The sequence below is a fragment of the Bos javanicus genome, chromosome 11, assembly GCF_032452875.1.
Source record: "Bos javanicus breed banteng chromosome 11, ARS-OSU_banteng_1.0, whole genome shotgun sequence".
Taxonomy (NCBI): domain Eukaryota; kingdom Metazoa; phylum Chordata; class Mammalia; order Artiodactyla; family Bovidae; genus Bos; species Bos javanicus.
This window is the reverse complement of record NC_083878.1, coordinates 49,439,783-49,451,373: the sequence shown is the minus strand read 5'-3', so window position 1 is coordinate 49,451,373 and position 11,591 is coordinate 49,439,783. Positions and strand designations below refer to the sequence as shown.

Here is an 11,591-nt window from a genome sequence, read left to right as displayed (position 1 = left end):
CTCAATTTGTACTATATTTTAGGTTCCATATATAAGCGATATCACACGATATTTATCTTTTACTATCTGACTTACTTCATTTAGTATAATAATCTCTGGGTCCATCCCTGTTGCTATAAATGGCATTATTTCACCCTTTTCTTTCTTTCTTTCTTTGGCTGTGTGGGGTCTTAGTTGCAGCACGTGGGATATTAGTTCCCTGACCAAGGATCGAACCTGGGTCCTCTGCTTTGGGAGCACAGAATCTTAGCCTCTGGACCGCCTGGGAAGTTCCCTATTTCATCCTTTCCTATTGCTGAGTTCATAGCTTCTTAAGTGTCCTTTTGCTTGCAGGTCCCAAGAATTATCTGGTCTTCCTGTCTATTGTCTGTGGCCGGCTCCAACCCTGGGTCCTCTCCCCAGTGCCCCCGGCCTCCAGAGATGCAAGTACATGGCCTTCATTGTTCCTTTGAGCCAACAGCTAGGACGTCACCAAAATAAAAGCCACAGGAAAGCTACAGTGCCCTAGAAAGGTCTTACTTTAACGAGATCCTCATCTGTGTCCCCTCATTTCCTGTCTAAACAGAGCCTGACACAAGGCCTGGCCTGGGCTTTTCTTTTTTGCCTCAAAACTTCTCAGAAGTTAGAGTTCCAAAGTTCACTCAGATAACAGAGCACCAGGGTTTCCCAGGTGGCTCAGTGGCAAAGAATCCACCTGCCAATGTGGGAGATATGGGTTTGATCCCTGGGTCAAGAAGATCCCCTGGAGAAGGGAATGGCAACCTGCTCCAGTATTCTTGCCTGGGAAATCCCATGGACAGAGGAGCCTGGCGGGCTACAGTCCATGGCGTCACAAAAGAGTCAGACACGACTTAGCAACTAAACAATGGAGCACTAGGATGCTATGGGCGTCTAAAGGAAACGTGTGACTACTGACGTTTCTAATTCTATCACAGGAAAGGAGGATCAAGACCCAGTCCTAGATGAGGTACAGGATGCTCAGTGGCTAGTGCATACGCTCTGGTTTGTGCAAAGCTTGCATTGAATCCCACCTCCAACACTTACCAATTGTATGACCTTGGGAAGGTCACTTCATTTCTGATTCTCAGTGCTTTGGACTGAATTTTGTCTCCCTCCAAATTCATATGTCGAAAGCTTAACCCCACATGTGATTGTATTTGGAGACTGGGCCCTTAGGGAGGTAATTAAGGGCAAATGAGAAAATGTTTTTTAAAAAAGGGTAAATGAGATCATAAGGATGGGGCCCCGGTTCAATAAGGCTGGTGTCCTTATTAGAAGAAATCAGAAATTTGTCTCTAGGGACTCCCCTGATGGTCCAGTGGTTAGGACTTTGTCTTCCAATGCAGGGGGTGCAGGTTTGATCCCTGGTCAGGGAGCTAAGATCCCACATGCCTTGCCACCAAAAAACAAAACTTAAAACAGAAACCATATAGTCAAAGCTATGATTTTTCCTGTAGTCATGTACAGATGTGAGAGTCGGTCCATAAAGAAGGCTGAGGGCCAAAGAATTGATGCTTTCTAACTGCGGTGCTGGAGAAAACTCTTGTGAGTTCCTTGGACTGCAAGGAGATCAAAACCAGTCAATCCTAAAGGAAATCAACCCTGAATATTCACTGGAAGGACTGATACTGAGGCTGAAGCTCCAATACTTTGGCCATCGTATGCAAAGAGCCGACTCACTGGAAAAGACCCTGATGCTGGGAAAGATTGAAGATAAAAGGAGAAGGGGGTAGTAAGGATGAGATGGTTACATAGTATCACTGACGCAATGGACATGAATCTGAGCAAACTCTGGGACATAGTGGAGAACAGAGGAGCCTGGTGTGCTACCGTCTACAAGGTTGCAAAGAGTTGGACATGACTTAGTGACTGAACAACAACGACAAAACAGAAACAATACTGTAACATATCAATAAAGACTTTAAAAATGCTCCACATTAAAAAAAAAAAAAAGAAGAAACCTTTCTCTCCAGAATTCTCTCTCTGCCTGCATGCACAGAAGAAAGGCCACATGAGGACACAGCAAGAAGCTGACTGTCTGCAAGCCAGCAAGAGAGCTCTAGCCAGAAATCAACCCTGACGCCACCTTGACCTTGGTCTTCTAGCCTCCAAAACAGTGAGGAAATAAACTTCTGTTGTTTCAATCACCCAGCCTCGGGTACTCTCTGATGGCAGCCTGAGCTAACTAATATGCTCATTTTCCTCATCGGCAAAGCAGGGAAACAATTAGGAAGCACACCATGAGGCTATTGTGAGAATCCAGTGAGGAAATGTGTGTGTAATGCCTGCCTGTTCAGCTTGCCTGCAGCACCTCCAGCGCCTGGAATGGTGCCTGGTATATAGTGGACGTTCAATAAGTACCTACCAAATGAACAACTACATCCATCAAGAAAGGAATCAGGGACTTCCCTGACCGTCAGTGGTTGAGAATTTGCCTGCCAATGTAGGGGACACAGGTTCAAGCCCTGATCCCACATGCCACAGAGCAACTAAGCCGGTCTGCCACAACTACTGAGCCTGCTCTCTACAGCTCAAGCCCTGCAACAAGAGAAAGCACTGCAATGAGTAGCTCCCCATCCCCGAAACTAGAGAAAAGCACGCATAGCAAAGACCCAGTGAAGCCAAAAATAAATTAATAAATCAAAAGACAGCAGTCGAACTAAATACAACTACTTATTTCTGAGCTTTTCAGTAACTTTCATCTCCTTGATCATCGATCAGTAGTCACCAACAAATGACAGCAGGCACAAAAGATGTAAGAAGAGTGTCTGCAGGGATCGTTTCCTGGTTGTTTTTAAAATTTTTATTTATTTATATATTTTTGGCTGTGCTGAGTCTTCGTTACTGTGCAGGTTTTCTCTAGTTGAGGAGAGTTGGGGCTACTCTCTGGTGGCTGTGCACAGGCTTCTCATTGCAGTGGCTTCTCTTGTTGCAGAGCACGGGCTCCAGGGCGCATGAGCTTCATTGTTGCAGCCTGTGGGCTCAGTAGCTGGGGTTCCTGGATTCTAGACCACAGGCTCAATCGATGTGGCTTAGTTGTTCTGCTGCATGTGGGATCTTCCCAGATCAGGGATTGAACCATTGTCTCCTGCACTGGCGGGTGGATTCTTTACCACTGAACCACCAGGGAAAGCCTATCTCCTGTTTTTAATTGGATCTAATGCCCTGTCTTCTGTCAACTGGGAAAGGGTGTGGGCTGGCTGATCCTGAGTGGAGTCTGAAACTCTAGGAGGAGGGGAACGTTGATCAGGAAACTGGGGGCCCCTGGTCCAGCTTTGTGGGCCAGGGCTTTGAAGAGGGAGTTCTTCCTCCTGTTTTTTTTGTTTTTTTTTTGAGGGGGTGGGGCAGAGGGGCTAGAGATTCAGCTGTGGGAGGCGATGAAAGGGAGGCGAGGGGAAGGTAGGGCTGGGCGTGGCATGGGTGAAGTTGGCCTGGGGTTGGAGGCCACAGCAGGTCCTCCTTCCTGGTGCTTGAGAGATGCAAATGATAGGAACAATAGGGCCCCTGTCACCAGGCCATTTGCGGTAGAACCTGGGCTCAGGGGAGGCAGAGCTCCTTCACCCTAGCCATGGTGAGACTTGGTTCTGGGGCAGCCCCTGATATACAGACCTGCCCACCCTGGGGCCCCAGGACTCTGGACACGGAGAGTCATTCTAGATGTACTGATTACCCCTTTACTCCCCTCCCTGACCCTTTTCAGGAGAAGCTCAGCTGGAGAAAGGCCAGGTGAGTCCCCGGGCTCCTCTCTTTTCTCTACCCTCCTCTCATTTCCACCTCACTGCAACTTTCCTGGGTATAGCCATCCTTAGAGTGGTGCTGATTCTGCCCGGTCCTACCACGCCCAGCGAGATCATTCATGTGCCTCCACTGCCCAGGGAACACAAGGGCTCCCCTGCTGCTGGCTTCCCTGGAGCACCAAGTTCTCAAGCTGTGCACCCAGGGGCATGAGCTCTGCCCCCAGACTCTTCCTCCCACTTCCCTGGTCCCAGGCTGCTGTCGCACAACTCCAGGGGGCAGTGCCATGTCTGTGAATGTCCCTGGGCTGTGCGATGTCTGGCTGACACAAACTCAGGGCTCCTTGGGCAGAGCTGACTAGAGTCCAATTGCAGGTCGGGGCCACCGCTTCCACCTCCAAGATGTGCAAGTAAGTGATCACCCCCCCCCCCAGATGTGTAGTGTGTGCGTGTGTGTGCACTCAGTTGTGTCTGACTCTTGGTGACCCCTTGGACTGTAGTCTGGGATGTGCAGGGGTCCCTTCAGAGTCTCCCCTGGGGGTTCTGGATACCTCCTGCTCATTATAGTTCAGCGCTTCTAAGTCACTGGGCCCAGCTCTTTCATCTGTCTGGTTCAGAATTAGAGCTGCATGGGGTGGAGGACTGGCAGGCTTCCCAGGTGGCGCTAGTGGTAAAGAACCTGCCTGCCAATGCTGGAGCTGGAAGAGGCACGGGTTTCATTGCTGGGTCGGGAAGATCTCCTGGAGAGGAGGGCATGGCAGCTCACTCCAGTATTCTTACCATGGACAGAAGAGCCTGGTGGGTTACAGTCCTTAGGGGTCGCAAGGAGTCAGACATAACTGAAGTGACTTAGCACGCACGCAGTGGAGGACTGACATAGACGGAACAGGCCGTTAGGGCCCCTTATCTCCAAAATGCCTCACTGGTCCTCCTGCAGTGTTGGGAAAGAGCCCATCATGAATGGTTCCTTTGAGGCCTCTGGAAAAGTGCAGATAGTTTATTATATCTGGGAAAGAGAGCAAGTCATTATGTTAGAGAGGGGCTGGGCGGGGAGGAGATGAGGCCAGTCTCACCAGTCTCTTGTTCAGACTCCCAAGCTTGGAGAAAAGATGAACCCTGCCCATCTCCTCTGTCTGTCCCAGGGACCTGGAGACACAGGGTAAGTCCAGCTGCTGAGCCAGAGCTGGTGGGTGGGAGGAGGCAGTGGCTGCCCCCACTGCTCCTGTATCCCTTCTGTCCTTCCTGTGCTCAGCATTCCTTCCTGGAAGCCCCAGAGGAGGAGGAAGAGGAGGAGGATAAATATGAGCTGCCCCCCTGTGAGGCTCTACTCCGCCACCTCACCCCTGCCCACCTTTCTGGCACTGAGGAGGACTCTTTGTACTTGGGTGAGGGCTGGGAAGTTGAGGCAGAGAGGTGGGGATCAGGCAGAACAGGAGGGTCCCCACAAGGGGAGAGGGCCCAGGTTTTGCTTCGTCCCCTTCTGTTTGGCCTGGGACAGCGAGGGGAGGTCTCAGCTGGCAGTCACTGAGGCCTCTTGGTTGGGCAGAGAGGGACAGAGGAAGGGAGGGAGGAGGGGAAAGGGAGGATGAGTGGGAAGGGGTGACGAGCCTGGAGGGGCCGTGTAACCACGGCAACAGCAGGCAAGCAGGAGGCCTGCCAGGGTCCCTGGGGCCTGGAGACCCCCCTCCGAGATCCCTGTATAACTTGGAGCAAGGGTAGGGATGCCAGGAGAGTCCCAGTTGCTGCTGGCATCCCACCCCCACAGCTCCCAGCTTGGCCAGGTGGGGGCAGGGAAGCTGGCCGCCTCCAGTTGCCATGGCGACGGGGCAGTCGGGAAGCCAGAGAGCAAGGGAGGGGAGGGAGGGAGGGAGAAGGGAATACAGACTGGGTGAGGGGGCCAGAGGAAAACAGGAACCTATGTGGGAGGAGCCCACAGAGTCACAATGTTGGAGTGTTTTCCAGATCACTCTGCTCCCCTGGGCCCTCCCACATCACCACTGCCACCACCACAGCCCCAGCCGGAGATGGTACACAGCCTCCCTGCCCGCCCCACCCCAGCGCACCATTTTCCAGTGAGTAAATCTAAGAGGCATCCCGTATGCAAAATTCCCCCACATCTGCATTCATGAGGCCCCTGAAAAATTAGCTGCGTCGGAAGCCAGAGCCCTGTTGAGAGTGGCTCCTCCCACCTGCCTGGTCTGGTCCTTGCACCCTCCCCATCAGCATCACCTAAGACTCAGCCTTTTCGCCTGGGCCAGGAGTGGGGAGTGGGGGTGGGTGGGTGCATTGAAGCTCCCCTACCTCTTGAAGCTGAGAGCTTCTCAGGACCCTCCCTGCCTGTGGAGTGAAGAAAGCCCTCGCTCAGCTGCCAGTCACTGCCAGCTGTCATCCCTCCATGATCCCGGGTGTGGGCTTTGAGAGCTGCCACTTTCATCCTATATTGTATGGGAATAAAAAGAAAAAGAGGCTCACAACAAAGAAAGAGCCACAGAACAGAGGTAAAGAGGAGAGCTGCCTCCTTTGCACATTAATGCTTGTGTTGTAGTTTTTGGGGGGCAGGGGCTTTCCTGGTAGCTCCATCGGTAAAGAATCTGCCTTTCAATGCAGGAGACCTGGGTTCAGTTCCTGGGTTGGGAAGATCCCCTGGAGGAGGGCATAGCACTCCATGCCACTCCATGGCACTCCAGTATTCTTGCCTGGAGAATTCCATGGACAGAGGAGCCTGGTGGGCCAGTCCATGGCGTCACAAGAGTTGGGTTTGTTTTTTTTTTTAAAGCTGCACAGATATACACAGTCCTTCTGCATCCCACCCTGCTAGTCTTGCCCTCCTCATGCTGCTGCTCCCTGACCCCCGTTCTCCCTCCTGCCACTGCATTGTGCCCACAGCCCAAGGCAGCGCCGAGCCCACTGGAGGCCCTGAAGCAGAGCTGGCCCTTTGGAAGGCAAGGTAATAGGGATGTCCAGTCTCATTCCGAGGCCCACCCATTCCCTGCCCTGAGAAGGGGAATCCTGGCTCCCATGAGACTGGGGAGCTGGCCTCACAGTGGTCTCATGCTTTGCCCAGTCGCTGCATCCCCCGAGTTGTTCCTCATGTTTACCTGCTGATCCCCCTAGGGCAGGCAGTTTGGGAGGAGGCTGAGGCCCTCACTCAGAGTCCCTGGCTCCTCGGCCCCTTGGGCACCTGCTGAGGTCTCTGGGTCAGGTGAAGGGCACCCTGGGGTATGAAGTAAGGCAGTTAGGGGTGAGGAGGGCTTTCTCCTGGGACTTCAAAGCTGGCTCTGAGGATCCCCTCAGAGAAGCTCCAAGGAAGCTCTGCTTTTCCAGCCTAAGTTTCACTAATTCCTTTCTCCTTGCTGCTCCTGACTGGTGGGTCTCTCCTTTTCCTACCAGAGCTGGGTGAACCGGCCCGAGCGGTGAGTGGCCCCTCACTCTAGGACTGGCTAGGAAGTTGTTGGTGGTGGTGGGGTGGGGTGGGAGCACCAGGAAATACCCCTAAAACCAGGGGAAGAGGCCTGTAGCAGGATCCTTCCCCTTTGGCCAGAGGCTCTAGCAGGGCGTCAGCCAGTGTCCCAGGAGGTGTCTGCCCAGAGTTCCTCCTGGACTCTCAGGCTCTGTGAGCCCAGGATGGGAAGCAGGTGCTCATGGGTGCCCTCTTCCGGGCAAAGGAGCACTTTTAGTCATTCCATTTCCACCTAGGATGGGGGGTGGGGGGGTTGAGGTACCAATAGCTCCCCCAAATGATGGCTTCGTCCTCCTTCCCACTCACTGCTCAAACCCTGGGTACCACACTCCCTCCTTATCTTAGGTGCCAGGCCCTTCGAAGGAGCCCGATGAGGACATCTATGTGGAGTGTGAGCCCAGTCCAGGTGAATCCCTCTCTCCACCCCGCCCCGCCCTGCCCTGAGGTCCTCGGCTGCCCACCAGCAGCACAGCACAGTCTTCTGGCTCCATTGTCTGCCCCATCCTCTCTCAGTACCCCACCAACACATATCTGCCTTCAGACACACACACACAGATGCCTCTGGTCTAGAGTGACCCACACTGTTCCTGCCGCGGAGGGAACCCCTTTAGAGCAGGGGCTGTGGGAGCTTCCCAGCTGTTGTGGCCAGGACAGCGCTCTGCCTGGTTGGACAGACTCCCCAAAGGTCAAGCTGCAGAGAAGCAGAGAAGACTCTGCAACTGCCCCCTAGCCCCGGCCCAGGCTCCTGGAGCTCCCTGCTTGATGCTCAGCCCTGCTGTTTTAGTCCCAGCCTTTACTCAGACTCTGAGTTCCCCAGTCCTGACGGCCCCAGTCCCTCTACCAAGGATATCCATGGGGCCCAGGTGAGTGCCCCAAGTTTGTGTGTGTGTGGGGGGTGGAATGGCCAGCCCAGGCTTCCCCAGCCTTGACCCTGAGATCTCTGGGGTCACTGAACCTTTTCTTTTGAAGGAGGTAAAGGCCCTGAACCCTTATTTCCCAATTTGCTCCCCACAGGCCCACCATAACCCCCCAAGAAGCTCAGAATGTAAGAGGCTGGGGTTGGGGTAGAGCTGGGGGTGGGGGTGCGGAGGTGAGCTGGGAGTGAGGGGGAAAGGGAGGCTCAGAGTGGGACTTCCCGCCCAAAGAAGCAGGCCTGACTCAACATCCTATGTCCTAGGGAGCATCAAAGGCCACCTCTGAAGGTGAGTATGGGCATTACCAGCATGGATCCATGCACTCACGTGGGGCCCTCCCTAGCCACAGCCCTGCAGGCCACAGACTGTCTCCCAGCCCGCCTGCACCCTGCTTGGTTGAGGGGGTCCCTGCAGCTCTGACTCCAGCTGAGAGCAGGTCTGAGAGGACCCGCCCTGGGCACTTTCCAGGGTCTGCACCAAATCGGGAAGCTCCCAGCCTGTACCTTAACATCACTCCTCAGTTGGAGGTCACGCGTGGCCTGGCCGGTGGGTCTTACCGGGACCCCTAGGAGGGGAGGGGTGAAGAACTGGGTGTCCACTTTGGCCTTCAAGCCTTTGCACACCTCCTGGGACCTCCCCCGCCCTCGCAGCTGGGCCCAAAGCCTCCCAGGTCTAATCCCTGGCCAGCCCCAGGGCTATAATCTGCTTCTTCCGGCAGAAAGGAGAACCTCTCTTTCTTCTGTAGCCGCCACCCAGAACACCTCAGGTGCCCAGGTGAGGAGGGGCTGCAAGTGAGCTGGGGGGCAGAGGGCACTCTAGACCAGAGGCTCAGGAACAGAGCCCAGGTCCACACCCAGGAGCCCTTTTGGGCTGGATGTGTGTACGCGGCTCTAGACAGGACACGTTTTGTTGAGCTTGCGTGGACTCAGCCTGGGGAAGACCGACAGGAACACAAATAACTGCAAGCCGCCGGGGTGTTCTCTGCTCCCCATTCCCGATCTGGTGCCCTGGCATATCACTGATCTGCTGGGTGTGTGTACAGGAAGGCAATCTGCTGGGTCAGCCTTGGTACTCAGGGAACTGTGACCGCCATGCTGCTGAGAGCGCCCTGCTCCGATGCCAGAAGGTGGGCCACCCACTGCAGACCCCCAGGGCCTTCTCAGAAACCCCTTCTGCTCAGGGGCTGTGGCTGGCAGGTGGGAGCAGCTGGGCAGGGATTGGAGTCAGGGCTGCAGCTGGAAATGTGAGGCTAATGGATAGGCGCCCTCCCCAGGATGGAGCATATACCGTGCGCCCCAGCTCAGGCCCTCGCGGCACCCAGCCCTTCACCCTGGCAGTACTTCTCCACGGCCGAGTCTTCAACATTCCCATCAGGCGGCTGGCTGATGGGCGCCACTATGCCCTGGGCCGTGAGGGCAGGAACCATGAGGAGGTGGGTGCTGAAGTGGTGAAGCTCAGCAGAGCAGCCCCTGGGCCCAGCTGGGAGCATTTCCCTGGGGAAAACCACATTTTGTCTTTTTCCGGAGTGGGTGATCAGTCATTTCAGTTCAGTCACTCAGTTGTGTCTGACTCTTTGCGACCCCATGGACTGCAGCATGCTAGGCTTTCCTGTCCATCACCAACTCCCTGAGCTGCTCAAACTCATGTCCATTGAGTTGGTGATACCATCCAACCATCTCATCCTCTCCAAGGGTGATCAATATCCTTGGCCACAAGTCTGAACTCTTTCCCAAAAGCCTGCACTTTGAGAAGAGGCCCACTCTACTCTGGAGGAGTTACCCACTCCTGCAAGGCCCAGCCTGCCTGGAGCCCAGGTTGGGGCATTTGTACCTGTATGAACCCAGCTGGGAAGACGGCAGGGCCTGGGTAGTCCAGATTTTTGTCTGTACCAAGAACTCAGCTTTGCACCCAGCATTTGCTAGGCTGCAAACCAGAGACAGTCACTCCTCAGGTCCCCATACCAGAGGTCCCGGGCAGGGGCCCCAGAGTTGTTTGGGGGAAATGCACACTGGTGCCATCAGACAGAAGGCCTGGAATGGGGCAGCAGGATGCAGTGGAGCTTCATGGGGCAACAGGAAGGAAAATACGTAGAAAAATGTCCAAAACGCCCTTGCCAGAGCCCCCAGCTCCCTCAGGAAGTTTCTCCTGGCACAGGGCTCAAGGGCCTCACCGATGCCCTCCCGTCCCTGTGCAGCTCTTCTCCTCCGTGGCCGCCATGGTCCAGCACTACATGCAGCACCCCCTACCGCTCCTGGACAGGCAGAGCGGCAGCCGGCAGCTCACCTGCCTGCTCTTCCCCACCAAGCCCTGACGCCACAGCACATGTGCAGCCTCACCTCTGGCCCCATATTTTGCCCCGTGGGCTGTCTCCCTCTTCTCTTCCAGTTTGCCACCCCCCAGATTCCCCCATCCTTTGTCCCAGTCCCTCCAGGCCCCTGGGAAGGATGGCCCAGAGACAGAAAGTGCCCCCAAGTCCCTACTCCATTCTCACCCAAAGCCTGACACTGCTACTCCCTGCTCCCTCTCCACTGGGAAGCAGGGGACAGGCAGGGCCCCCATTCCTGGCCCCCAGGCATGCCTCCCAAGCTGCTCTGAATGAAGCTCTTCTGGGGGAAGCTGAACCTCACAGGTTAGAGTCTGGGCAGTCCTGCTTGAACACAAGGAGAATCCACCCGCATGTTGTAGGAGGTTTAACAGGGAGCTGGCCTCTGGGAGAGACTTGGTGGCCCTGCACATAGTTTTGCTTTCAATAAATATTTGTTGAATGAATTCTTGAATTCTGTTGAGCGAAGCAGAGACAGCCTCCTCCGTGAGGCGCCGAGGTTCTCAAGTGTCCCAGGGCACAGCCTGGGCCTGGGAGTGCTAGAGCAGTGGTGGCCAGGCCAGGACAGAAGGGCCGGCCCCTTTTCTGCCCTTTGGCTAGGGTTTTGGCCCTTAGATGGTCTGTGGCGGCCGCCCTGGGTGGGCTGAGTTTTGTTTCTTTTTGTTTGCGGGAGTCAGGGTAGGGGCAGGACAAAGGCTCGGTGCTGCTCAGCCACCCCATGAAATGACGAGAACAGAGCTCAGTACTTGCCCACCACCCATTTACCGCCCTAGCATTCCATCTGGGAGGGATGCGCCCGATTTTGAGCGCTGGGTGTTGTCTGGGGTGGGGCGGACCCCAGGAAACATCTGGGTATGAACCGGGCCAGGCTGCCATGGAAGGATCCACGCGTTGTTCAGAGAAGACAAGAGGCCATCGGAGCTGAGCTGCCCACAGGCACGCCCCCGGGAGGGAGGCTCCAGGGATGCGGGCTCCGAGATAAGCCGGCGGCCTGCGGGCGGGCGGGAGAGCGGAGAAGGGCGGCCCCGCGCGGGCTGGGCCGAGGGGCGGGCAAGTCCCCGGGCCCTGGCGCTGCGCCCGGAACACCCCGTGCCGGAAGCGCATGTGACCGTGACTCCGCACAAGCCGCGAAACAAAAGGCGGCTCAGCAGTCTCCAGCG

The 11,591-nt window shown here is 55.4% G+C and overlaps 1 protein-coding gene across 8 annotated transcripts; it reads left to right on the top strand.

Annotated features, from left to right (window-relative positions):
- Positions 1-3,115: 3,115 nt before the first annotated feature.
- Positions 3,116-10,877, top strand: SH2D6 (SH2 domain containing 6). Of its 8 annotated transcripts, none has more exons than XM_061432688.1 (16): positions 3,127-3,571; positions 3,701-3,726; positions 4,110-4,144; positions 4,823-4,893; positions 4,987-5,119; positions 5,697-5,806; positions 6,621-6,681; positions 7,125-7,147; positions 7,540-7,600; positions 7,979-8,057; positions 8,209-8,239; positions 8,372-8,654; positions 8,827-8,882; positions 9,151-9,234; positions 9,382-9,540; positions 10,263-10,877. In XM_061432688.1, exons 1-16 carry the CDS (start codon positions 3,569-3,571, stop codon positions 10,608-10,610), a joined length of 1,563 nt encoding a protein of 520 aa, XP_061288672.1. In that variant the 5' UTR covers positions 3,127-3,568; the 3' UTR covers positions 10,611-10,877. The 8 variants fall into 8 exon arrangements, with proteins under 8 accessions (XP_061288678.1, XP_061288675.1, XP_061288677.1 ...); XM_061432690.1 differs by having other exon boundaries at positions 4,823-5,119; positions 8,372-8,396; positions 8,577-8,654; XM_061432691.1 differs by having other exon boundaries at positions 3,123-3,571; positions 4,823-5,119; positions 10,303-10,518.
- The last annotated feature ends 714 nt before the right edge of the window (positions 10,878-11,591 follow it).

Coding starts and splice junctions, on each gene's coding strand:
- SH2D6 (XM_061432687.1), top strand. Junction 5,807..6,620: donor CCCCAGCGCACCATTTTCCA/GTGAGTAAATCT, acceptor TTGTGCCCACAG/CCCAAGGCAGCGCCGAGCCC. Junction 8,240..8,371: donor CCCCCCAAGAAGCTCAGAAT/GTAAGAGGCTGG, acceptor CCTATGTCCTAG/GGAGCATCAAAGGCCACCTC.